This window comes from Rissa tridactyla, chromosome 2, assembly GCF_028500815.1.
Source record: "Rissa tridactyla isolate bRisTri1 chromosome 2, bRisTri1.patW.cur.20221130, whole genome shotgun sequence".
Taxonomy (NCBI): domain Eukaryota; kingdom Metazoa; phylum Chordata; class Aves; order Charadriiformes; family Laridae; genus Rissa; species Rissa tridactyla.
In genome coordinates this window covers 1,728,115-1,754,346 of record NC_071467.1, presented here as the reverse complement: position 1 = coordinate 1,754,346, position 26,232 = coordinate 1,728,115, and the positions used below count along the sequence as shown (strand labels likewise).

Below are 26,232 nucleotides of genomic sequence, written 5' to 3'. Positions count from 1 at the left end.
TTATCCCTCCTCGGAAATTAATCACCCCCAAGCAGCGCTTTAACGACAGCCGGCAATAAATTACAATCCTCCCCGGGAAGGGAGCAGCGGCGCCGGTGGGCGGCAGAGCTGTGGCTCTCAGCGAGCTACTCATTGCCTTGCTTAATTAGTGCAGCACGAGCCTTAATCCCCGTTAGGCTGCTCGTCAGGGAGCTGCGGCCATGGGAAGCACCGAAGTTCCCGGCCGCCATCACCCCGCCATCCCTGGGGACTCGTAACATCATCGTTTCCTCCAATTTAGTGAATTGAGGGTTGTTTTTTTTTTAGGAAAGCATCACGTGAAGAAACATCCTTTCTGGGTAAAGAGGGGAGGGGGGGAAAGTTATAATAATTAAGACCCTTAATTTGGGGAGCAGAGCGGCCCCTCCGCCAGCATTAGCAGCCCCTTGAGGGGATGTTTGTGCCCCGTATCGCTGAAAAAAAGCCACGCTCCGACCGGGCACCCCGGGGAAGATACTCTTTATTTACATATCAAAACACACGGGTTAATAAAAGACATTTAATATCAACGGAGATGATGAAGTTTTTCTTAAAAAAAACAGCTCGCTGGACACGTGCTGGGGTACGAGAGCCGCCCCCAGGGGGGGACCCGCCGGTCCCCGTGATGGCTGGGGGGATGCTGGGGACGCAGCCACCCCAAACTGGTCTCCAAGTGGCACTAAACCCCCTGCCCAATCGCCGGTTCTGCAGCAGGCACCATCCTTTAAGGGGAGCCCAGGGAGGTGACAGGCATTAATGACATCGTGCCTTTGGTGGCATCCCATGCCCTGAGTCACCCGAGCCAGGGGACAAATCCCTCACCACGAGCCAGGCGGGGGGGGGAGCACCCCGTGGTGCTCAAGACCCCACCATGGGGTGAACGCACCCCTGGGTGCTCACCTGGGGAAGGGAAACCCTCGTGGGGACCCGGTTACGGGGGGATGAAACCGCAGCCGTCAGCCCCTTGACGGAGCCGTGGTGCACCTGAGCCCGTGGCATCACGGTGGCTCTGTCACCCACCCCACCGCTGAGCACACCTGGGTGCGGGGTCCCCAGGGAGCCCCCGCGCTCGCCCACGTCCCTGCTGCTGCCTTTTTTCCCCGCGGGGCTTAGCCCGAAGGTGCTGCGATTGAGGGGCAGGGGATGGGCAAATCCGGCCGGCCCGCGTGGCTGCTCCCGGCTCTCGGCACCTCTTGGCAAGGGGACATGCTGCAGCTGTCCCCAAAATCGCATCCGCGTCGGGGAACAGCATCTACCCCCCCCGCCCCAAAATCCACGTGGAAATTTTACCTACGGATGCAAAAAACCATCACGCTACCAGTTGCACGGCCGGCAGTACTGGGCTCGGCACAATGTCCTTTTGCTTGGATTTAGATGGATCCCCCAAAACCCGGAAAGAGCCAGTTCGGGTCTCCCAAAAGAGACCAAACTCCGGCTGGGATGGGGAAAGGTGTGGGTCAGAGTGCAACGGGCCGTGGGAGATCCTGATGGAGCATTTGGTGGGAGCTCAACGCTGCTTCCAACACACTTTTCCACTAGGGATGCTCTTGGCACGCGGCTCCGCTCCAAAGAATCTCCTCCCAAAAGCAAGGGGATGGAGCACGACGGATGCTCTGGGCATGGAGAGATTTGGGCTGAGCCGTGTGGGGGCTTTACACCTCGTTACATCCCAGCACGGTGACTCGTCCCCAGTGTAACGGCCAACCTGGATGCGGGCACGTCGCATGATTAAGCTCCTCAGATCTCCATGTCACCTCATGTCCAGGCCACCAGCAGAGCCACGATCTGCAGGAGGACCGATGGGGGTGGGAGCATCCAAGGAGCCTGGTGACCAGGCCCACCTTCAATAAACCAGCTGAAAAGATATTTTATTGGCAAATTAAAACATTTCAAACAAAACCGCTTCCCTGTGGGAACGGGTGTCGCTTCCCCATGCTGCCACCCCGGCTCCTTGCCAAAACGATGTCCCGGGGAAAGCAAGACGAGAAGGGGGTGCTGGCATCTGGCCACGGGTATCCTGAGGTAGGTGCCAGGTCGTTGCCCGGCTCTGGGGTTCCTGAGCTGCTGGTGGGCTGCCATGGGGTCTTGTTCAGAGACGGGGCTTGATCTGCAGCCGTTTGCCTGGAGGGAGGAAAGGGAAAGGTGATGGGGGTGGGAGGTGGGTGACACACACATCTGGACACGCCTGGGCTTCTCCTTGCCTGGTCACAGTGGGTTAGAATCATAGAATTGTCTAGGTTGGAAAGGATCTTAAAGATCATCGAGCCCAACCATCAACCCAACGCTGACAGAACCCACCACTAAACCATGACCCTACGGACCACGTCTGCCTGGCTTTTAAATACCTCCAGGGATGGTGACTCCACCACTTCCCTGGGCAGCCTCTTCCAATGCTTGATAACCCTTTCGGTGAAGAAATTTTTCCTAATATCCATCCTAAAGCTCCCCTGGTGTACCTAAGGGGGCTCCAGGAAAGATGGGAAGGGACTCTCTATGAGTGGAGTGATAGGATGAGGGGGAACGGTTTTAAACTGGAAGAGGGGAGATTTGATTAGATATTAGGAAAAAATTCTTCACTCTGAGGGTGGTGAGCCCGTGGCCCAGGTTGCCCAGAGAAGCTGTGGCTGCCCCATCCCTGGAGGTTTTCAAGGTCAGGTTGGACCTTGAGCAATCTGGGCTGGAGGGAGGTGTCCCTGCCAAGATGATCTTTAAGGTCCCTTCCAACTCAAACCGTTCCATGATTCCATAATTTCCTCTTGTGGTATATCAAGAGGGTTAACACACTGGAGATGGGCACAGGCACTAGGGATGTGGGCGGTCCTCAACCCCGGCAGCACCCAACCCCGATAGCACCCACCCGCCTCACCTCTGCCACCCTCCTCCAGACGGGTGTTTTCGGAGTCCCGTGAGGATGCTGGTGGCAAAGTCCTCCTCCATTTGGTGCTGCCTGGGAGCAAAAAAGGAAAAAAAGAGGAGTAAGTCATCAAGGTTGGCTTGGGTTGCCGGAAATCCCTTGGGATGCGGGCACAGGAGCAGCCCGAGCTCCTCTGCGTCTCCCGCAGCCCCAGTGCTTTGTGCTTCAACAGTAGGAAAAGGCAGTAAAAGGTGCCCCAGGGGGCACAGTATGACCAACCAGCAGGAATAATCAGCAAGCAAACGGAGAAAAATAAATGAGACCACGTAATTGCATCCCATGCCTCTCATCACGAAGCCTGCAGTGATGGTTATGGCTTCCCCACCACCCTGCCAGCCTGCTGGTGGGGACACGCGTGTCCTCAGCGTGGTATTTAGCCTGGTCTTGCTGCCCCATGGCTCCTTCTCCAGCCTTTCAGTGCAGAGTTGGTGCCTTTGGGGTCAGGACATGTCTCTCTGGGAGCCCAGAGCTGATGTCCCTCTTGGCCATGGCCGGGATGGAGCTGCCTGGTTCCCCAGATCCCCATCCCTGGTGAGCATCATGACCTGCTCCAGGGCTGTGCTGGAGCAGGAAAGAGCAGAGCACTGGCAAGCAAGAGGTTAACTCATGTTCATGCTCTGGCCACGCTGGTGAAAGGTTTGAGGACAACTCTGCTGTCCTGAAGACCCTGGGGTGACCTGGGACGGAGAGCAGACCCGCTAATCATCAATTAAGAGGCAGCAGAGGGACAAACGAAGACGAAAAAGCACCCAGGGATTTGGGGCTGCAGAGCTGATGGGATTTCAGGATTCAACCTGGGCAAGTCCAACGCGATGGGCAAGGCTCCTGACCAGTTGCTGCCATCGAGCAGATGCTGGCCAGGTCCCAGGTCCCAGGTCTCGGATGATGCTTTTCAGCAGCTTGGCCACCCCAAAAGGTGCAAAGATTTTCCAGAAAAAAGGTTTTTCCATTTTCAACCAAGCCCAGCATCCCCCAAGATCCTCCATGAGATGAATTCTGCTTGCTGGAGCACTGTGCCTCCCCCAAAGAGGGTCCCAGATGCTTGTATAAAGCCAAAACTCCATGAAGTGCCTGTGTGAGGTGTTCTCTTTGAAGGACAAGTCCAGGAACATCCCATGGACCAGGGTAGGTGGCAAGAAGTCTTCCATCATTTCAACCGCGATGTGTTGAAATGCAGAGTTTCTCCTATTTTCCTTCCCTGAAGGGTGTGGAGAGGTGGTTATGGGATTTTCCCTGCTAGACCAAGGGTGGACAGGAGCATGGTGGCCACTTGGCTGAGGAGAAGACACTGAGATGAATGTGGATGGGAAAAGGAGGAGGCTTTCCAGAAGAAAAGACCCACAGCTTGTTGAGCGATGAGGTTTAGTGGGAAAAGTCCCCTCTCACTTGTGATTACAGGAGGTGGAGAAGATCATGGAGGAGCTGGAGGGAATCCAGCCCAAAGCCCATGCAGATGCAGATGCTCTGGATGAGCAGCACACAACTTGCCCACGTATCTGCAAAAACCCAGATGCTCCACATCGCATTTCCCAAATGATGATGCCCAACATGGAGATGGGACCATGGGCACCGTCAAGCACCCTTGAAAGGCGAAAGGAGAAGGTTTTGGGGCAGGGGAGGCAGGAAGGGTGAGGACCCCAAGCAGCACCCAACAACAGGGAGCCACTGGGAGTTCTTCTTTCCTTTTAAACTTGGGTAAACAAACTTGCTTGGAGTCTAAGCTGCCGTGGCAGTGATACATAGCTTTTGAGCTAATTTATGTAAAATAAAGAGGGCTCATTTAGCACCTTTCCACCCTTAATATAACACCCATACATCAGAGGGCTGCACAGCAGCCACGACGGACTCGGCTATTAGTCACCGGCGACGCAGCCGAATTCAGCTTCGGGGAAGGGCAACACCGAGCAAAACGCCCATCACGCCCCGCTCAGCCTCTGACCACCCTCTGAATTTTCCGGCCGACCCCAAGTATCCCTTTCGCGTGGAACCAGGTGGTTTTTTCCGGCCTGGGATTTCCAAATCTGGGCCCCTAGTTGACGGAATTAGGGTCCATCAACCCCAAGGGGTCAAAATTAGCATCTCCTCGTTCCTGCCCCCATCACAGACCGTGGCCCCGGTCCAACACGAATGGTAGAAATGGCTCAATTTCCCCCCCGAGGAAACTTCATTAGCTAATATCTGTGCAGCGGCACGAAAGCCACGCTTTCCAATTCAAAGCAAATATGATTACAGAAGTAGAAATATAGATTTCTCTTTTTTGGGGGGGAGAAAAAAAAAAAAAAAGGTGATTTTTTAAATCGACCGTAATTAGCTTCCTGACTTCGGTACAGCGGGGTTGCACAGAACGGAGACGTTTTCAGAGCATGCGCGATGGGGATGGAGGAGGGCAAAAAAAATGAAATAAAACCAAAATGGGTTGGAAAAGGATGAAACCAGTCCAGTTTCTCACCTCGGATGGAGGGAGATGCTGCTCCTGGAAAGGATGGAGCAGGGGATGCTTCACCCTCGCGGGGAGCAGCCGGGGACAGGCAAAAGGCCCTGCCACGAAAACCCTGGAGAAAACGGCGGCGGGGGGGGGTGTCGCTTCTACGAAAATATAAAACGAAAATATATTTTCCGCTTTTGTGCATGGGAGATCCTGCAAATGGCGTGATCAATCTTGGGTCGCATCTCACGCGCCTTCGCTCTCTTTCCCCCCACCCTCCCCCCCTTCTCTGTCTTCTCTGCGTTTCTCTGCCACGCAATCCATCTTCCAGGAACCAGGTATATAATTTCTAGTTAGCGAAAGCCGGGTTAAAAAACCCCTTTTTCATTACGATGATTGAACTGCTTCCAAAGAGAAGAACCGGGCCTGGATCACGAGCGCTCCATCCAAAGCCGGGGCGGCTTTTGCTGAGCTTGTCAGCCTCGCTGGAGAATTAGGACTTTCAGCGCTCTTCCTCCTGATGAAAATCAACATTTATTTTGCCTAAGCCTAAGAAGGTGTCAGGCAGATGGAGAAACTTGCCACTCTTGGCGAGGAGAAGGGAGGGAAAAGAAGGAAATCTAATAGAAATATATTATCAAGTCCGAGGAGTGGACAGTGCAGTAAATCACGCTTCAGGTGGCACCATTATATTTTTCAATAAAACCTGGCCTTCCCCCAGACGCCGCCGAGCCCAGCGGCTCCAGCTGCACCCGACGGGGAAGTTAAAACAAAATTCATTTCATCCAGCTGCCTAGACAGGGGGATTTAAAGGGATTTAAAGGTGGGGAATCCCCTTGGATGGGGGATAAAAGGAGTTGGGTCTGGTCCCTGTTCCCAGATCCTCTCCCAGCCCCACCGCTTCTGACTGCTGAGGGTTTAAAAATTCGCTTTTCTTTCCCCGCTGGGAGGCAACTGGGGAGCGGGAAAGTGGCTGGAAATGCCCCACATCCCAGTGGAAGATGCCCAAGCCCCAAAACGAGGGGATGAAGGGAAGACTTGCAGCTTTCCAAACTCCACCATCTGGCTATAAAAAAAGCCTTCCCAGAGAGAAAGCTGGTTATATTGATATTTTCCCATCCCGACCAACTTCCAGCCCCATGGGATGTTCTGTCCATCGCTCTCCCGACGCTGCCGGGGGGTTTTATCCTCTCCTGCATCCAGCTGGACTGTGGGAAGGGGCTTTGCAGGGGGGATGCTACTGCTGGCTTGGTGCACCGAGACACATCCCAGCATCTTCCCTGACAGATGCTCGACGTTTAATACCATGGGGAGAAATCCCCCAAATCCCGAATGACTTTTTTTCCTTACATTCCCAAAGGAAAAATTACCCCTAACCCCCTCCCGGCTGCTTTGGGGGAGCCCGGAGCCTGAATCTGTTTCGGAAATGGCTTTTCCTTTCACAGCAAAAACACTCGGCTGAGTCAGCTCCCACAGAAATTTAGGCTGGGAGATGCCTTTTTAATAAATAAATTAAAATAATTATTATTTTCTTAATAAAGCCAAAGAACAAAAGGCGGGATGGAAAGGCCAGCAGCAAGGGCTAAGCCCCAGAATTTTCCGCAAATGATTTTTCACATGGAAAAAGCAGCCGAGGGGCTGGATCTCTTCAGCTCGATCCTGCACTAAATCCACCCGGGGACACAAACTGCCCCAAAAACTCACCCTGTTGCTGTTCCACCAGGACCTTCTGCCCCTCAAGTGAGGGAAACATCAAGGCTGGGATGTTGGGAGAAGCTTTATCCAAAGGAAAAATGCTCAAATGTTTTATTCCTTCCTAACTGGGATGTTTGAAGAGGGGACGTGCTGGGGGAGATGTCCTGCCACTGCCCGGCAGTGCCCATCTCCTGCCACACTTGGAAAGCAGGACATCTGTGCCGGGATGTCCTTTCCATGTCTTTTCTCCTTAATTCCTTCTTTTTGGAGGAAAAAAAGCAACCAGAAAACCAGCCACGATCTGCAAAGGTGGGAGAGGGGCTTCGTTGGGTTGAGGGCACGGCAGAGATGCTTTGTGGTCTGGTGGTACATAGTGACTTGACCATGAAGACGGATGGTGACTGCCACATCTGTCCTTCACTGGTGAGCTGAAGCTTATCGTGAAGAAGACAGGATTTCACTGTCTCGGAGAGCTCCTCTATCCCCAGTTTTCAGGCCACTAAGTAACTCAGGGGGGAACAACTGGACTGCCCAGTGGCAGTGGTCTGAAGGAGAGAGTGGTCTCCAGAGATCCTGAGCAAAGCCTAAAAGTCCTGGCCTCCAGATGCTCCACCCCAGGTGGACGAGACGCAAAAAAAGAAACGAGCATAAAATTAATATGGATGGAGCAGATTTCAGCCCTGGCAAAGGAGTGAGACTTGGCAGGTCTGAAAGTCGCCTGCAAATCGATAAGGGAAGAGGATTGGAAAGGCACAGGCGGCTTGGTCCAGGCAGAAAGTAAATCAGAGTCCAGTATTTTTGACGGCCTTTTGTGGGATAAGAAACGAAGATTTTGATTCAGAGCAAGAGCCCAATTAGAAGAAGTCACAGCACTCATCGGGTTTACTGGAAGTTTCAACTAAATTGGCCACTTTGGAATAAGGAAATTAAACAGGAGTGAAGTTTCTGACTTTTGGGCCTTGTCAGAGCCACCAAGACACAAGGAGATCCAACCCCAACCTTCACCAGCACCCGTGTTATCTGCAGCACCCCAAAGCCTGATGGTACCCCAAGCATGATGGTGTCCTGCAGCAGGATTAGAGCTTTAGTAAGGGATGGAGATGGAAGGATGGAGGCAAGGGCTGCCCGATATGAGGCATCATTGCAGTGGGATGGGCAAGGCCCACCAGGGAGTCCCCACCCTGGTGAGGTCCACCCACCTGAGTACCAGTCTATCTCTCTGGACTGGGAAGGAAGCACCCATGACCAAGAAGAGGATGCCTGAAACCAGTATCCAGGGTGAATGAAAGCAACCAAAGCCTCCTCCACTGCAGGGACCCCCACCAAACAGCCCCCAAACCCTTAAGGACGTGCTGACTCAGGAGGAGAAGATGCAATTGCTAACGACCGGAGCAGATCGGGCCTGTTAACAGGAAACCAATTAGATTGATACATGCTGTCCTGCTCAAGGGATGGGTGCTGCCCACTACCTGCAGCTTGATAGATTTTTGCATTAGAAAAAGCAATTCTATTAGAGGTTTGTTAATCCAGTTATGAAAGAGTTTTGATGTTCTCTAATTAAACTTTCTTTGCATGCCCAACGGGGTGTACGTCAGCTGGGGGATGGAGAGGGAAGCTTCCACCTGCAGTGGGATCAGGGTGACCATAGGAGCATCCCATCACCACCTGCCATGGCTTCTTCTTTGGGTGGGACCACATCCACGGCCTCTCCTTCAGGTGGGGCCACCTCCATGGCCAGGTGCGGGGATCATCCTCTCCATGACAAGAAAGATCTGCCATGTGCCAGGAGAAGAGCTGAGAAGGTACCATCAAGGTCCACACTGCTCCGGAGCCCTCTTGGGTGATGAACCATGAGACAGAGAAGGTTCATGGGTACCCTCAGGAAGGAATATGGAAATTTCCTGCTCCAACTAAATTATCCTACGAGAGCAGAAGACCTCAGCGAGACACAGTGATGGGAAAGCTGATTTAAGGACAACAAGGTACATCAAGCACACTCCTAACTCCCTTTTCCTTTCCCTGCAGACTTCAGGGCTTGGTGTCCTGCTGTCCTTCCTCTCCTTAGCTTGTCCTTGTCCCCTTGGTACCATCTGCTGACGATCTGGGAGGTCCTGTAACTCCCATGAGCTCTCACCATGACCGTCAAAGTGCCTGCTGCTATATCCTACCTGCCTCCTAAGAGGTTCTGCCAAGGGACACATCCCCAGTGACGTGTCCTTGACTTCTCAGCCATCACCACCACAGACATGATAAGCTGGACCTTACTGTTGAGGTCGGACAGCGTTAAGCAGGAGGTTGGATTCGATGACCTCCCTGGTTCCCTTCCATCCTATGGTCCTAAGGGCTAGACTTGGACCTGAAAACAGACCAGGACTGCAGGGGAAGGAAGATGACTGCAGCATGGTCATCCAATACAGTGGTGGCATCTCCACGGGGACTGAGGAAAACGTCCTGTCGTGTGGATCCCAAGCCAATGGGCTGCTGGAGCAGAATGAGAGGCCAGCTGAGGAACCTGTGGAGAGGAAGAAGCTCTCATGGCAGAAGCCTTCATGGTGTCTGCTCTAACAGACCTTCATCATGGGGACCCCCAAGGCACCAACTCGCTCCGCCGCAACACCTCTACCTGCATCGAAATCACATAGCTGCCCCCGAGCACAAAAGAAATGGTCTATCTGCTCCTCTCATGCCTGAAACTCATCTCTGGCTCTCCCTCAGCTCTCCCAGCTGTTTCCACCCTGCAGCTCCCCAAGCCACCTGCAAGCCACCAATAAAGCTCCAGAGCTCTTGCTAATTAGGAGAGTATGTCAAATGGGGAAACTGAGGCACACAGAGATCAAACACCACCCTCCTGCTAAAGTCCCTGTTCCTGCATAAAGATTTCAGTTGCTGCTCTTGCCTGCAGAGGCTAAAATTACTGTGTCTGAAGATCTCAGATGATCTGCAACCATCTTCCATCAGTCTGGTCTGCCCCGGGAACCCACAAGGGGACCAGGAGTAGCCCTGCGCAGCCACCTGGCTCTCTGCAAGGGAAAAGCCACATGGGAATAACCCGTGGCAAAGCAGCCCTCAGAGCCCATTGGCCACCTCACTCTTCCCAACCTGGTGGGTGACCGAGCCACAAACACGTCACAATGGCCCTGAGATGTCACAAGCCACAGCTCTTACTAGATGGTCCACTGACCTGGCTCCACAGCTTGCTGCCATGAGCACCCAGTAGGTGTGGAGCAAGCAGGGGTACAGCAGAGTCAAGGAGTTATTGCCGCCCTTTGGGTGATACATCAAGACCTTCAAGTAGGTTCCTCAAAAGTCGGGAGGCCCAGGAAAGAGCTTCTCCAGAACCTAGGCTAGACGCTGGGGAAGAGAGGTTCATTCCAGTGGTTCCAAGAGAGGCCTGACAACAGTTGGCCATAACACCCCAACCAGCAGTGGGGGTGACCCATCACGACCCTGCTCAGAAAGGGGGTAATGTCAATGACAAGTCAATGGAGGCAACCTGGAGGAGGGGTATATACATGAGCAGAAAGACTAAGACCGTGTGGGACAGAACAGTTTCCCTCAGCAAAGTTGTGGGAGATCCAGAGGCCACAAAGGTGTCCCCACCTAAAGGTGAGGCCCTGGATGTAGGTCCACCCAAAGAAACAGCCATGGAGGTGGACCAGATGCAGGTGCAGCCATTGGCCCATGACTTCCTCATGGCAAAGGTCCTTCCCAAAAAAAGGCAACGACCCCCACCAGGAAGGCCAAGACCTCTCCTCCCCACCAGCCAAGACTCAAGATCCTCAGGTAAGTCCAAGGTGGTTCAGATGCCTCCTGAAGGTAACTGGGATGGAAGAGACAGAACTGGAGGGGTTCTATCTGCAGAAGAGAAGACAAATGATGAATTGCTGTCTTCAGCTATTTTCAGCTGTGCTCAAATAGTCCCTGTCTTCAATTACCACAAGGTGGTTGAAGTTGGAGCCAGACGCTCGGTGGAGGTGCACAAGGGATGATGGATCAATATAAGAAAACTGTATAAAAAATTGTTCCCCTGGATAAACAAAAGGCTTCAGATTTATCATGAAGAAGTCCAAATTCAGCACCGAGGTCTGCACTAAACGCTTCATTAGCAGCGCTTTTCAGGATCAGGCTAATTTGGTAGGGCTGTCAAAATATCCAACACTTGCCAGACCACAGCTGGAGCTCTGCAGGCTCCCCAGTACAGAAGGACATGGTCATACTGGAGTGAGTTCAGTGGAGGCCAGCAAGATGGTAAGGGTGGGCGCACAGGATGTACAAGGAGATGTTTGTGACCACACAGAGAAACTACTTCCCTGTATTTTATCCACAAAAACATTTTCTCCATGACCCTACCAAGAGGAGCAAACTGCACTAAGTCTTGCCAGGGTCAATGCTGACAGCGGATGCTGGCTCCTGTTATCCCAAGATAACCCCCTTGTGTTGGAGCCCTCCATCCTCAACCACGCAGATGTTCTCTGGAAGGCTCCAGGCCATCTTCTGCCGCCAGCTCATACTGACCAAAAGGGTTGGTGGCCTCACCTGGCTGCCAAAATAAGTTTGGGATCAAAGAGCTGGTGTCAGAAGCAACATTACAGGAGATGCTGCAGGTGATGGTGACCCCATAGGACCCTTGGTGCCAAGGGGTTGTCCATTCTTGCAGTTGCGTGCCCCATTGGGGGTGGTTCTCAAGCACTGGTCCAGCCAGGCGGCGAAGGGAGGAGATTTGCATTTCCAAAGTTATTCCTCCAGAAGCGAAAGCTGTAAACAAACCCAGAAGCGCTGCACCTCCACGAATTCCTCCAAAGCCAAAGCGTTTGAGCGTGCTCAGCGGAGCCGTTAAAAAAGACTGTAGCGAGCATCTTCCATTAACGTTACGACCGTGAAATATGACAATAAAATGATAGCCGTATGGTCGCAAATTTGCAGCCCGCCGAGTTGCTAGGGGTTTATCGTCACTCAAACGTGCAGAGAGCTGTAAAATGTTTACAGAAAGGGTCGTTTGCAGCTATAAAATCCTCTTTTCTCTCCTAAACAAGGCTGAGTGGAGCCATTTACAAACCCCTGAATGTTCATCGGGGGAGAGGGGAACATCTGTTCTCTCCAGGAGTTTTCAGTGATCTTCTTGAACAAATTAACTAAAATGGGTGCTTTCTAATTAAATTAGCACTCGATTGGAATGGTTTGCATTGGTGCGCTTGCTTACAATTAGCGCAGGGAGGCCAGTTAGGCTCCAGCGCAGGCTATTTAACTGGAAGGTGAAATATGGAAAAGCCCATTACCTGGAAATGGGTGTCGGAGGGGTGGGAGAGCCCGTGTTCCCTCTGGCTCTGCCCTCCTGGATGGAGAACACACGGAGGTAAAGGATGGGATGCCACCAAGCCCACCCTTCCTAGCTGGGATGCTCGGCTGGAAGCGGTTTGTTCTCCCCATGTCACATGGATGAGCTTTTCAGAGGATGCTTAGAAAGCACCAGCGCCCTCAAGTTATTCTTCTGACCCCAAATTACAAGGCTCTTCTTGCAGCTTGGGAACCGTCTCCATGGGAGGACAGCAGCAGGTTCAACATCATGCGTGAAGACCACATCACTCCTTTCCAGACCCCTTTCTCATATCCCAAGGCCAGAGGCTGCCAACCCCCACTGAGACCCCTCAAGCTGATGCTGTTGCCCACGCTGGTCCTTAAAGGTCATCTCCAAACCCTGGCTCCATCCCTCCTGCACATGGAGCCGGTGTTTTTCTTCGTTCCTCCTGCCTTTGCCAGTATTAAAAGGGCATTTTCTCAAATTGCGGCCGTTTAACCAAGCAATTCACATCACTCCGTAATAATAACCTGTCCTCCTCCTTATTTACTACCCCACCAATTTGTGTGTCACCTTCAGGCTTTACAAGCAGAAATCGAATATTATCCTTGCTACAAAGGCTTCAGCGGGGAAGGCGCAGACCCCCAAACCCCATCACAGGCACCCGCTACTACCTAGAGCTATGTAAGGACCCATCTGGACCGCAAAACTGCACCTCAAGCTCATAAGCACCAGTCCTGGTAATTTGGCCACCATTTGGCTGCATTTGGTCCTTTAGCAGCATCAATGGCCTCATCCTGCGCCCTCCTGAGATGATGGCTTGTTAGGAGTCGGGGCTCCTTTTCTCCCGTTAAGTTATGGGGGTCCCTGGCTGCTGCTGTGCCCCCAGGCTCCTTCGTTTGTGTGTTGAGATGAGACTTTAATTACCGAGCGCACCCCAGCACCGAGCATGGGCAAACCCAGGCGCCGAAGAGCATTCTCACTCCTCCGGATTTCACCGCACGTGATTGCGGAATCCCTTTGGCACGGAAACTGCTTCATCATCAGATGATTTTACAGCCATCTGCAATTCCTGCCCGGTTTTCCTTTCCTACGGATCCCCCAGCATCCGTTTTCCCAATGCCACGTGCTCCCCGGGCAAAGGAGCACAGAGAGACGCGTGGCCCAACTCCGTACCCACCAGTTACCCCACAGCCTTCCTCCCCACATCCCTGGACTGAACCAGCTCCTTCTCATCCTCCCACCCAAAACGCCTGGAAATCATCCCCTCCTGAACGTGGAAAGTGGTATTAAGAGGAAAAGGATGCCCTCGCTGCCAGGACGATGCCTCTGCCCTCTTGACTGGGTTATTCCAAGCTGCCAAGTGCAATCCAAGGCATTTCTACAGCTTTCTTGTCCGTGGATTAATTGCTCCGTCTTCATCGCAGAGATAAAAAAGCCCGATTAAGCCGCTGCTTTGGGAATGCTTCCCCGGCCCCGCCGCCGAGATCAAAAGGGAGTTGAACCAGGGCCAAGGAGAGGGAAGGAGGGAGGCGTGTGGGGGGAAGAAATCCCTGGAAAGGGAAGCCGAGCGCTTCATCCCACGTCGCGGAGAGGAGCTTTCCCAGCCGCGATGGTCCCTCGCCGTCTCCACCGCGCCACGGCTCGACAGCGCACGCGTTCGCCTGTGACTTCAGGAATATGTTGTTAATCCTGGGAATTTTCTTTCCGACAGTGTTAAGGCATCTCAGCCCTCCCTGGCTCGAAGCGCTTTGTGGTCGAGCCAGGCAAAGCCTTGCAGATCCTTGGCACCCGCTTACGGAAGGCCAGGCAAACACCCTAGCCCGGCTTTTGGCACCGAATTCATCCCTTCTCCCAGTGGGATCCCATTCTGGCTGCATGATCAGTTGGAGGAGGCACGGGATCGAAGACAGGGAGGGATGCTCCAGCCCTTCGGTTCATAGTGAACCCCATTTTCTGCCAGCCCAGCAGATTTCACCCTTACTGCCCCAAAATATTTTGATTTCTGAGCCAGATGCTGTCCCCCCTTTCTGCGATGGTGCTCAGGAGATGCAGCTGCTGAACATCCCTCCAGTAAAGGACAGGAGATGAAAAGGAAAGTATGAAACACCATCCGGCCAAAAAACTCCCATCCAGCGCTGGGAAGGACAAGGCACGATCTCTGCCTCGCCATCTCCATCACCTCTGCTCCCGCAGAAGCATCCCCAGAGTGGCCCAAAGTCCCGTCCCTTCCCGCAGAGCTGCTGGTGATTAAGGGATTTTCCGGTGAATTAGGAGAGGAGGAACCAAGGAAAATGTTGGAGAAGCAGAAATGCAGTTGATATCCACCACGCGCCGCTTTGCAGAGAAAATGAAGATGTTTCTTCTCATTGCTTCAACAATTTTCTCCTGCCTTTTTTTGCCCCCCCCATTCAATTCAGTTTCAACCAGTTGAAACATTTCCCTGAACTTTTCCAAAATTAAAAAAAAAAGCCGAGGCAGAACCTGTTTGCTCTCAGTTGTCGGAGTCCGTAAGAAGTTTTGCTCGCCTTAAAACTGCATTTTGCAAAAATTTTACGGATTTCCAAAGCCTCTTCCCCCGCCTTTTCATAAAAAAGCAAAGCAGATCATCTCAGACTAACGCAGCTCTTCCTTTGTATTTGCAATCTGCAAACTCCCCATCCCACTTCTTTCCAGGGATGTTTTTATTCCAAAGCTTCGAAGCTATTTCACGTCGGGAATCACGTGTGATGGATGGTCCAGAGATGATCCAGAGGTTCTTCTCCGGGTCCATTGATGAGGCACAACATCACTGCATCCCCCTGAAACACCTTCCTACTGGGAACTGCTGCGGCTCCCTCACAGGAATGAGACTGGATTCATCATCTGATAATTTATAGGATAAGGAAGAAGGAGCTGATGATAAAAGACAGGGACAAAATCCTCCCGCGTGGTTTCGGGAGCAGAGCCAGGCGCGTGCACAGAGATGTGGGTCCCGATTACCATCCCAGTTTGAGCCCCCAGCTTAACTGGTTTGGCGACTCAGGAGGAGCACCGATCCCACCAAAACCCATGGAGAGCAGCGGGGGGAATACCTCTCAGTGAATTGGAGCACACGTGAGCAAAAGCAGAGCAAGCGCATCCTACCTGGCTCGTCCTCTGACTCATCTTCATCCTTCTCCAGTTTGCAGCCCTGGTCACTGGGGCACGGTGAGGACTGGAGGGAGATGAAGGAAGGCAGCTTTTGCAGCCAGTTGGTTGCCGAGGTGTCCGTCTCTTTCCAAAACTTCACTTCTTGCTCTGAGCTGGAGGGTCCGGGCATTTCCCCATCGTCATGGACCTCAGCTGGATTATTCCTGCAGGAGGTAAAAAATAATATGGAAAAATAAAATGATCCCTCTTGGCAACCTGATGTGCAATGGAAGACGCTGATCCACCAGAGCCGCACACGGAGGCTCTCTGAGCTCCATCCCAGGCTGCTTCGTATCTCCGATTTCCTGGGAGCCAGCTCAAATTCAGCTAGTTTATTTCCCAGCTGGACCCCCTGCCCTGGGCTTCTCTGCCAGGTTTCCAGCTCTCAGATGCTCCTGGAGGTGCTGGGCTCCCCTTTGGGTGCCGGATGGAGAAGAGGAGAGATGGAGGGAGCAGGGATGGCTCGAAGATGCCCCACTGGCCTTGGCTCAGCCCCAGCCCTGCCGCCCTCCTCTGAGCCCAGCGAACGTGACACTTCAGCTCATCCGACATCTCCGATGACGGTGCCAATAAAGGAAAAAAACCAACAACCTCCCAAGCACCTTCCAAGCTCGGGTGTGCTCCCTTCCCTGCGGAGGATGCCAGGAGCCGGCCCAGGGATGGGAGGGGGGTGCCTTTCTGCCGTCCAGCCCCACGCTCATGCCTCCTTACCTAAAAAGAGCAAGGAGCTATTTTACACCTCGTTCACACCGGGTACGTGAGCTGGGTGTCATTCCAAGGCTCTTCTGTCACCCGGGATAAGTTCGGAGCGCCCGACTAAGTGCTCGTCCCCCTCTGCTACCTTACAAGGCAGGGCCAGGATGAGACCCAGCACCGGGCAAGAGCGTGGACCAGGCCAGCACAGCTCCTGGGATCCCCAGTTCCATTCCACCTTCATCCCCACGTCCTGCTGCAAAGATCTGCAGAAGAGCTGAGCATCCAAGTTGGTATTTTCTCCTCCCACTAACCAGGACTTTTGGATTTTGGCTTTTAAAGGCAAATTTCAATTTGGCTATAATTTTTATTACTTTGGGATGGAGTCGTATTGCAGGCAGGGCTCGGGGATGAAGGCAGAGGAAGGCAAGGATGTGCCAAGCTCAAGAAAATCTGTCTCCCTGTGGAGACGAGGACCAATGTATCCCTCAGCCTGGGGGCTCCATCCCAGCACCCAAAAGCATCGTCTTTGCCCAGAAAGAGCTCAGAGAATTTCCAAGGATTAACCAAGAAACCAGCCCAGCATCAAAAGGCTTTACAAAGGTATTTCCATGTCCATCTCCATTTCTGCTTTTTCAGGCAGTGAGTCCAGCCCTGATGGTGAGCCCCACCATGCCATGCCAAGGGCTCAGCTCTGCTCTCCATCATGGATTTGAGGAAGAGAGAGGAAGAGGGATGATGGTTTCCAGTCTCCCACAGAGCTATGGATAAGCTGTACCCACTTTTGGTGGTGGAGTCTCCATCAGGCCTCCTCCATCTCCCAGGAGGAAGGTCTATAAAAGCCTCTGAGATACCTGGAGGTGACAGCCCAGGGTGGCACATAAAGGTGACGATACCCACACTCCAACGGCACATATCGGGTAGCAAGGTGTGAGCTACCTTCTCTTTCCTGTCCATCAGCTCTGCCTGGAGACCTCTCCCTTGAGCATGGACCCTTCCCAACCCTACTGCCCGTGGTGGCTCTACCAAGAAGGCACGACAGTGACCCACAACAGCAACATCTCAAAACAAACCAGCAGGCAGATGGATACACCTCTGGAAGAGGAAACATCCAGAACAGGATGGGAAGAAAACTGTTTAAGAGCAGCAAAGTGAGTCTCTTCTGCTCTTTCCTACCTGCTTGCCTCCTCCGAGACCCGTCTCCACTTGGAGGGAGGGTCGCTGCGGTCCCCATCTTCTGCCTCTCTTGAGTGGCGCTTCTTCTGCGGGTGCAGCAGCTTGCACCGGGCGCCCCTGGGGCAGACACCTTTCTTGGCAAAGTCGGGGCAAACCAGCGTGTGCTTCTTCTTGCACTGCGAGGGAAAAAGAGAGGAACGTTGGGAAAGGCAGCGAAAGCCCCACAAGCAGCGCAGGTTCCCAGAGCTGGGCTCCTTCACGTGGCACCAACACATTGCTCAAGGAAGAGAAGGACGTGTTGGTGCTTCCTTCTCCGTATCAAAATACTATTAAAAATAATACTCTCCTCTGGGAGACACTACACACTCCCCCACAGCTTTCCAAGTGTCTGATTTTATGGACCCGAACCACCAAAGTCTGAACAGCAATGATCTACCTTCAAGGTGGTGATGTCCCAAAGAGAACATCCCAAAGAGATGGTCCCAAAGAGGTTAACTGGGCTGGAGAAGCTGGTTTCAGAGAGGACACAGGGTTTTCTTGTCCCAGGCATGCCTGGGACTCAGGGAGGAGCAGGGAAGAGCAGGAACGAAGCACATTCCTTTTAGGACTTATTTTGGGATCGCTTCCTGGACCACCCTCCTGATGAAAGTGGCTGAGGGCTGGAGCTCAACCTGGAAATGAGCTTGGTTGATGCTCTCCTGCGCCAGAAAGCGTAGTGTGGCCACAGCACGGGGCTGGCAAAATGACGGCATCAAGATGTTTACTCCTGAATGTGCTTCTGCGCTCCCAACCCGGCATTTTGGTGGCTCCCAGCAGCAACACTCATAGCTGTCCCCGCAGCCGCCGATTGTACCAGTGGGAGACGTCAGCAGTGCTCCACAGCTTCCTCCGGACAAGGCTTTCTGCTGGAAAATGGCGCTTTTTGGCAGCGGGAAAGGCAGGACGAGATGCAGGCAGGGCAGAAGATACACCTTCGGGTATCATTTCTGTCTGGGTGGCTGGGAACGTTGGCCGTGGGGACGGAGAAAGAACAGCTTCTCCCTAATCTCCAACTGTTCCCAACACTGTGACAGCAACACCCAGTGACTCAGAGAGCTCATCCCAGCATATCCCAAGGGATGCAGGGTGGGAGCAGGTCCTAGAGCCCTGCTTGGCCCCACGATACCCTGGGGAAACCCACTCCCACCCAGGGTGCTCCCTCCTACCCCACCTGATGAGCCCACCTTGGCACCACACCGCAACACTCATGGCAAGACCCAACCCAACACACACGGCACAACGAAGGGTCCACAGCACCAAGATCCATTTCCCTGTTTACCTTCTCCACGAGCAAAGACGCAGCCTGCTTTTTCCCTGCGTGGATCCCTCCACGCTCGGACACCCACACTGCAAACCTCCTTGCTACAGGATAGCACAGATGCTCAGATTTTGCACGGGTTTGGTGGAAAACGGGACAAATCCACAGGAAGGGAAACACAGTGAGCGTTTCATCATGATCATTCTTGCCTGTTTATAAAAATGCATCTTCCTGATGAGGCGGGATATAGGTGAGCTCCTGCCCTTTTAATGCAACTTGACTTTGGGGGCATGGGAGCAGCTCCCCGTGCTGACCTTTAGGATTAAGCGGCAGCCCCGCTGAGCTGCGGGAGCTCTCTCCTTGAAAGAGCAGAAGGGTTCGGCAGCTCTGCCGCCTGGGGCCAACCGTTGAAGTTGGCAGCGGAGCAAGGAGCTCATCTGCTGGAGGCTGGGGATGTTAAGCAGCAGGAGGGCCAGGGATCCAGATGGACACATGGGCATCGGCTCGATGGGGGGGACAGTGCAGTGACAGCTCCGCTTTTCCCCTGAAAATTCATTAAAAAACCCAGTTGCTATGACTTTCCCCCTCTATTTGAAGGAGCTTCAACGGCAAGTAAGTCTACAACCCAATGGGCAACCTGAAAGTAGAGTCATCTCTGAACAACACTCAGGCTATGCTGTTACTCCAAAATCCTACGTTTCATAGAATCACAGAATCACAGAATAGTTTGGGTTGGAAAGGACCTTTCAAGATCATCTAGTCCAACTTCCCTGTCATGGGCAGGGACATCTTTTACTGCATCAGTTTGCTCAAAGCCCCATCCAACCTGACCTTGGACACTTCCAGGGATGGGGCATCTGGGCAACAATGTCTCTGGGCAACGTGGGCCAGTGTCTCATCACCCTCAGCATAAAACATTTCTTCCTCATGTCCAATCTAAACTTATCCTCTTTCAGTTTAAAACCATTACCCTTTGTCCTGTCACTACAGGCCTCAGTAAAAAGTCTCTATCTGTCTTTCTTAGAAGCCCCCTTTCTATATTGAAAGGCCACAAGAAGGTTCCCCCGGAGCCTTCTCTTCTCCAGGTCGAACAACCTCAACTCTCTCAGCCTTTCTCCATAGCAGAGGTCTTCCAGCGCTCTGACAATTTCCGTGGCCTCCTCTGGCCCCGCTCCAACAGGTCCACGTCTCTCCTGAGGCCCCAGAGCTGGAGGCAGCGCTGCAGTGGGGGGTCTCCCCAGAGCGGAGCAGAGGGAGAGAATCAGTACATCAGATCTACTGCATGCTAGAAGGTTTCTAGTCCACCACCACCTCTGGCTCTCTGTCCTTGTGATGATGGTGACACCTGAAAGCCTATTAATTATGAACCCACCTGACGTCAATAGTTGCTATTTATTGCCAGGGCAGCAGCTCTTCAGAGCCTCTGCCCAAAGATGTGAGATCCACTCCTGTATAGAGGTTTCCAGCACAAAATGGACTTGGGAAGGGGAAGACCAGGAAAAGAGAGCCCTGGCCTCAAAAAGCCACATGTATCATGGAATCATAGAATCTTTGAGGTCGGGAAAGACCCTTAAGATCATCAAGTACAACCCTTAACCTAACACTACCAAGTCCACCAGGAAACCATGACCCTCCGCACCACGTCTACCCGTCTTTAAATCCCTCCAGGGATGGTGACTCCACCACTTCCCTGGGCAGCCTGTTTCAGTGCTTGACAACCCTTTCGGCAAAGAAATTTTTCCTAATATCCATCCTAAACCTCCCCTGGTGCAACTTGAGGACATTTCCTCTTGTCCCATTGCCTGTTACATGGGGAAAGAGACCGACACCGACCTCCCTACAACCTCCTTTCAGGTAGTCACCCTCGCAGCCAGTGGTGATGCTGTTATGCCAAGGAATGATGCTATTTTGGGGAAAAGCCAAGAAACATGGCTGTTTCTTCTCAGTGGGGCACTCGAGGGACTGGTTACAAATCCCTGCAGGGGGGATGGTGCCATGGTGCTAGTTGGGTATCGGCATGTGCCACCTCCCCAGTGCTCTCACCGGCACCAACCTCTAAGTCCAGACCACGTTTATTGGCTCCATGGCAAAAAGATACTTAATAAAGAAAACAAACCGTGTCCGACTAATCCCAGGGTTACGTCCCCAGCTCGAGTTTCTAATGGCTTTTCCACGCTGTTCCCAGCGCTCGGCAATTCTTCCATAACACCCCGTCCATCACCGCTGTTTCAGGGCTGGGATAGTGAGGCTGGGATCACCTCGATGGCTGGAAAAGCCCCTTCTGTTTATTTACGGCAGCTCTTCTGCTCTTGCCCTGCATGCCAGAGTAAACACGCCGGGGCTGGGTTGCCATAAGGTTTGCTGCTCGCCGTGTGTCAGTCAGGGTGAAGCCAAGCGGGGCTGCAGGGTGCCGGGTGCCACCTCGCGCCGGGGGCCATCCGATCCCTTCCACCTGTCGGGGTGGCTAATTATAACCCCATGGGACCGCCGCCAGCCCACAGGTTGGACCATAAAAAGAGAAAAAAACCTCTGGTCCCATCCAACAGAGGCAACAGAAAACTCAGAGCACCCCTAAAAAACCCTGGGGACAAATCCCCTGGCTACGTCGGGTGCTGATGAGGATGCCATCATCCTGCTGATGTTGTCTCCATCACAGCTGCCCCGCTCCAGGGTTCCCCCCGTAGCCCAGACTGGCAGTGGTGCCCGGTGCTGGGATGGTGCCCGGCTGGCAGCCCCCGGGGCCGGGACTCCTTCCTGGCTGCCAAGGCAGCTCTGGGTGAAATTCAAGGTGCCGCTAACGACCCACAAAGCCTTAAATGGCCCAATGGGCCCCAAGGCACATGGGGAGTGGGACGGGGGTGAGGAGGTTTGCAGGGCGCAGCCTTCTTTAGCACGGACCTGGCAAAGGAGGAGACAGCAACTGGTGCAAGGTCCCGGCTCAATCTTGGGAATGACATTAATTAATATTTTCCATGAACGAGCTTGGCAGGAGGCAGTGGAGGGTGGGAGGAAGGCGAAGCTGGGTTACTGGGCCGATCAACAACCGCCCACTGACCTTATGGGCTGGGGATGAGAGGTCTCATCCAGCCTGGCGTTCCCGGCTCCGCTCCACCAGCACTTTGCCCAGGTTGAACTTCTCAAGTATCTCCAGGCTTGTGACACCCCCTGCCCGATCGCTCCTTTCCCAGTGCTGGGGGGGGGCAGGTGACAAGGGACCAGCAGACGGACAAGAGATGGCAAAGTGCTGGAGCATCTTCCCATCTCCTTGGACCCTGTCCATCTTTCCGTCCACCGCGATGGACAGGAATTCAGCACCTGCCTGGAAACTTGGAGCACTGAGGTGATAAAAGTACCAACCAGACCTTCTGGGGAAGGGAAGCATTAAAAGCACAAGTTAATCCCCAAAATCCAAGTGCCTCAACTCAAGTGCTTTCTATTTTTTAAAGCCCTCTGCACATCCACGCAGCTTTGCCGGAGCTATTACAGGTAGCCCCATCGCCGAGCAGCAGGATTAACCGTCTGGATTGATGTCAGGCTGTTTTAATGTCCCTCTTACCCACCACATCTCAGCACTAAGTGGCTGTTGGGAAGCTATCGCTGGAGGTGGCGGAGCCGTTTTCTGACGCCGCTCCGAACTGACAGCCAGTAAATAGCTTTTTTTTGATGGCTTTTTTATAATTGGGTGCAGATGGAAGCAGCCTTAAAAAAAAATAAAATTCCAGCTCCCTGTCGTTAAAACCTGGAGGACAATACATCCGAACATCATCCAGGCTGTGGAATAACGATAGAGAAATTTAGCCGACAAAATTATCCTAAGGAATTCACTCCAAAATGGGTTTCTGCCCCCAAAACAGAGTTTGGTGCCCTAGTAAAATGCTTGCAGGGAAGCGATGACTTCTGATGGCCTTCTCCAAATGCTTTGGATTTGGGATCTACCAAATGCTCTCTAGGATCTACTGCAAAGCCGAGAACCCTCTGCCTCGGTATTTGCAGGCAATGAAACAGCATTTGAGCTAACATACCTCCGGAGCTGGAACAAGAATTGGCCGGCGTTTCTAAAATCACCGGGAACGTCATATTTAAGAGGCAGCAAAACAGCTGGGAGGGATCGAAGCGGGTAAGAAAAAGCCTTGTCCCTGCAGCACCCATCCCCCCAGCATGGTCCAGCCCAAATAGAAATGACCTAAGGGATGGGGCTCTCCTTCGCATCCCTTCTCCATCACCTTAGAGCTTCCTCTAAATCACCATAAACTGCTGCTTCTGATCTTGCTGCTCCTTGGTTTGAGGGTGTTACTCCTCTGTAATTGGAATTTCCCACGTAGCAAAATCACGTCAAAGAGTATTGTACCTCTCCAGCTTAAACCTCCAGGTTTCAGCTCCAAGCAGGAGCAGAAGTACCGTAATTGAGAATTTCCAATTTAGTTTGTTTTTTTCTTTAAATGTATCTTCTTATTTGGGAATTGCTTCCTGCCTGATCTCGCTCCTTACACCCAGCTCCCTGCAGACTGGTGAGAGCTCTGCTTAGAGTCGCAACCGCTGGATATTGGATTTTCCAGGCTTGGTTTTTGCCCGTGTCCCATCTCAGCCTGGAGGAGAGCCCCGCAGATCTGACAACGCTCATTGGTAGTGTAACCCAAAATATAAATAGAAGAAACACAGCAAGCCAAGAGGATGGAAGAAGATCACCCAGCAACAGCAAGCAACTCAGCCCTACTCTAAACCCAAAGCACAATGGGACAGTTGAGCCACCACGAAAGCAAAGCCATAAACGTAAGGAGGAATCATTAAATCATAGAATGGTTTGGGTTGAAGGGACCTTCAAAGATCATTTGTCCACATCCCTGCCATGGGCAGAGACATCGTTCACTAGACCCGGTTGCTCAAAAGGTTGCTGTCCAACCTGGCCTTGAACACCTCCAGGGATGGGGCATCCACAGCTTCTTTGGGCAACCTGGGCCAGTGTCTCACCACCCTTCTCAGGAAGAAAATTCTTCCTTATGTCCAACCTAAACCTACCCTCTTTCAGTTTAAAACAATTGCCCCTTGTTCTGGTAAAAAGTCTCTCTCCATCTGTCTTAGAAGCCCTCTTTCTATACTGAAAGGCCACAAGAAGGTCTCCCCAGGGTGAACCCCCCCAACTCTCTCAGCCTGTCCTCCCAGCAGAGGGGCTCCAGCCCTCCCGGCATCTCCGGGGCCTCCTCCGGCCCCGCTCCAACAGTTCCGTGTCCTCCTGATGTCCCCAGAGCTGGAGGCAGCACTGCAGGGGGGTCTCCCCAGAGCAGAGCAGAGCAGAGCAGAGCAGAGCAGAGGGGCAGAATCCCCCCCCTTGCCCTCCTGCCCACGCTGCTGGTGATGCAGCCCAGGATCCGGGCGGCTTTCTGGGCTGTGAGCACACACTGCCAGCTCAGGGCCAGCTTGTCACTCCACAAGTCCTTCTTGGCAGGGCTGCTCTCCATCCCTCCATCTACAGCCTGTGCTGAGACCAGGGGTTGCCCCCACCCACGTGCAGGACCCTGCACTTGGCCGTGTTGAGCTTCATAAGGTTCACACGGGCCCACTCTTTCAGCCTGTCAAGATCCCTCTGGATGCTACCCCTTCCCTCAAGAGAATCAATGGCACCACTCAGCTTGATGTCATCTGCAAACTCGCTGAGGGTGCAGTCAATCCCATGTCACTGATGAAGATATGAAACAGCAATGGTCCTAGTACAGACCATTATTGGACACCACTTGGTACTGATTTTCACTTGGACATCGACTAATTGATTGGAACACTTTGGATGCGGACATCCAGAAGGTGAATCCCAAACTGATGAGCAAAGAACCAGCATTCACCCCTGCACAGGAACGTCTATGGCATTCAGTCATTCACTGCCCTGCTTTGTTGAGGAACCCCGTTTCCATCAGAGACCCTCACAACTTCACTCATCACACCTCAAAGCCGTGATGGAGCCACTTTCACACAGGGAACCCATCGACGGTGAGTATCAACCCCAAATCATCACCGTTGAGGATGGAGCAAGACAGACACTCACTGGACATCCCCTACAGTGTCATCTGCATCAGGGGCTCCACCATGGGTGTGATTCCAGGAGGTTCAGGGAAGATATCACCCACTGCTCGCGGGATGCAGACATCATCCGATAACAGAGAACAGATGGGAACAAAGGGAGATTCCAACACGGGAAGCAAAGATGAAATCTGCTCTTCTTTGCGTTCATCTGTACAGAAGTTCAGGTTGAAATCAAGAACTCTCTGCCTCATCAGTACATTCCCACTTTATAACCGTGATTCAGCGACTGCTTTTCCCCTGAACTTCCTAATTTTCATGTTTGGCGATGCACCTCCTTCTACAAAGACACTGAAGTGCAAGAGAGAAAATCACAGACCTGTATTTATCTAGGCACTATTATCAACTAGCCCAGGCTATTAAGCAGTTCAAGTTTGCCCTGATAAGCAACACCTTTAATGTAAGCATGTGAATGCTGTTGAAGATACTACAGTTAAACTAAAGTAGCAATAAGAAGCCTCATTATGCCATTACAGAGTACAGTAAATAAGATGCAACTGGAAACCCACAAAGATTTCCGCAGCAATATGCGAGTCGGATTGGGCATGGAAGAAGCTTGATAAGTTTTAAATCTCCTCTGCAGGCTACAAAGCGCTTTCAACGAAAAGCTCCCACCGCCACTACCAAGATTTATCACTTAGGATCAGTAGCACAGACATCGGCGCCCAGAGGAGATGCACAAGGACTCAATGTCCCCAGCAAGCCAACGGGATCCATCCCGACAGATCTCAGCCTGCTCAAATCCAGCCTGGACACCATTCAGGATCTTACGAGCGGGCTCATTACCAAGCCTATCCATTATTTATTTTTTTTTTAAGGAAGATTTTCCTTACTAATCAGTTTGTTGACTGAAGATTTTTGCTACACATTATAGGAAAAAAAAAATCAAATCAAGCAGGCAACTCTAACACCCTGAAAACATCTGTCAGCCAGAGCCAAAATTAAAGATAAATGAAACGAAGTTGCTTTTGTAGTTGATTTTCATACTGCTGCGGTGGACTATAAAAGAGCTATCACAGGCAGAGCTCTCCATCAGCTATTTCTGAATGACGGAAGAAGGTAAGCCATAAATCCCCTATCCCAGAGAAGGGGCTGCCCCACTGTCCAGGAGTTATCTCCAGTGCCACCCAGACATGCCTGCAAGCACCGAAAATCAGTGGAAAGTTGAGGTTCACTCAGCACACCATGAACCTGTAGCTGGAACCGGTGGATACGTGGCTACCACCTACAGATATGCCTAAAATATCGTTAAAACCCCCTGGCAAACACAATTTGGGTCATAATGAAGGTGAGGGAGCCACGCCCAGGTAGTTTTCCATACTATACCTGCTCTGGCACCAAGAAAAAGGATGCTGATGCCTCCACCTGGCAAACTCCTCTCCTCTTTTTCCCCACACGCATGGTGATATCCTACCTGAAAAGCCCAGCGAGGGCTCGTAACCTCTAAAACCAGCCCCATGAAAAGCTTCACGCATGCA

At 52.5% G+C, this 26,232-nt stretch overlaps 1 protein-coding gene across 4 annotated transcripts in view; it reads right to left on the bottom strand.

Annotated features, from left to right (window-relative positions):
• Positions 1 to 1,860: 1,860 nt before the first annotated feature.
• ZC3H3 (zinc finger CCCH-type containing 3) overlaps positions 1,861 to 26,232 on the bottom strand; it is a 194,815-nt gene continuing 170,443 nt past the window's right edge. Inside the window, exons 10-14 of one of the 4 annotated variants that reach the window (XR_008464701.1) lie at positions 17,389 to 17,564; positions 15,475 to 15,683; positions 12,329 to 15,213; positions 11,589 to 11,807; positions 2,897 to 2,965 (exon numbers count right to left, since the gene is read on the bottom strand). Coding sequence is in view for 2 of the 4 variants with exons in the window: in XM_054190094.1 (XP_054046069.1) it covers positions 9,314 to 9,564; positions 15,475 to 15,683; positions 17,389 to 17,564 (636 nt within the window). In the remaining 2 variants the exon portion in view is untranslated. Of the gene's footprint in view, positions 2,140 to 2,884; positions 2,966 to 5,650; positions 9,565 to 11,588; positions 11,808 to 12,328; positions 15,214 to 15,474; positions 15,684 to 17,388; positions 17,565 to 26,232 lie in introns of those variants that run through there. The other 3 variants (XM_054190095.1, XR_008464700.1, XM_054190094.1) reach the window with 3 other exon arrangements.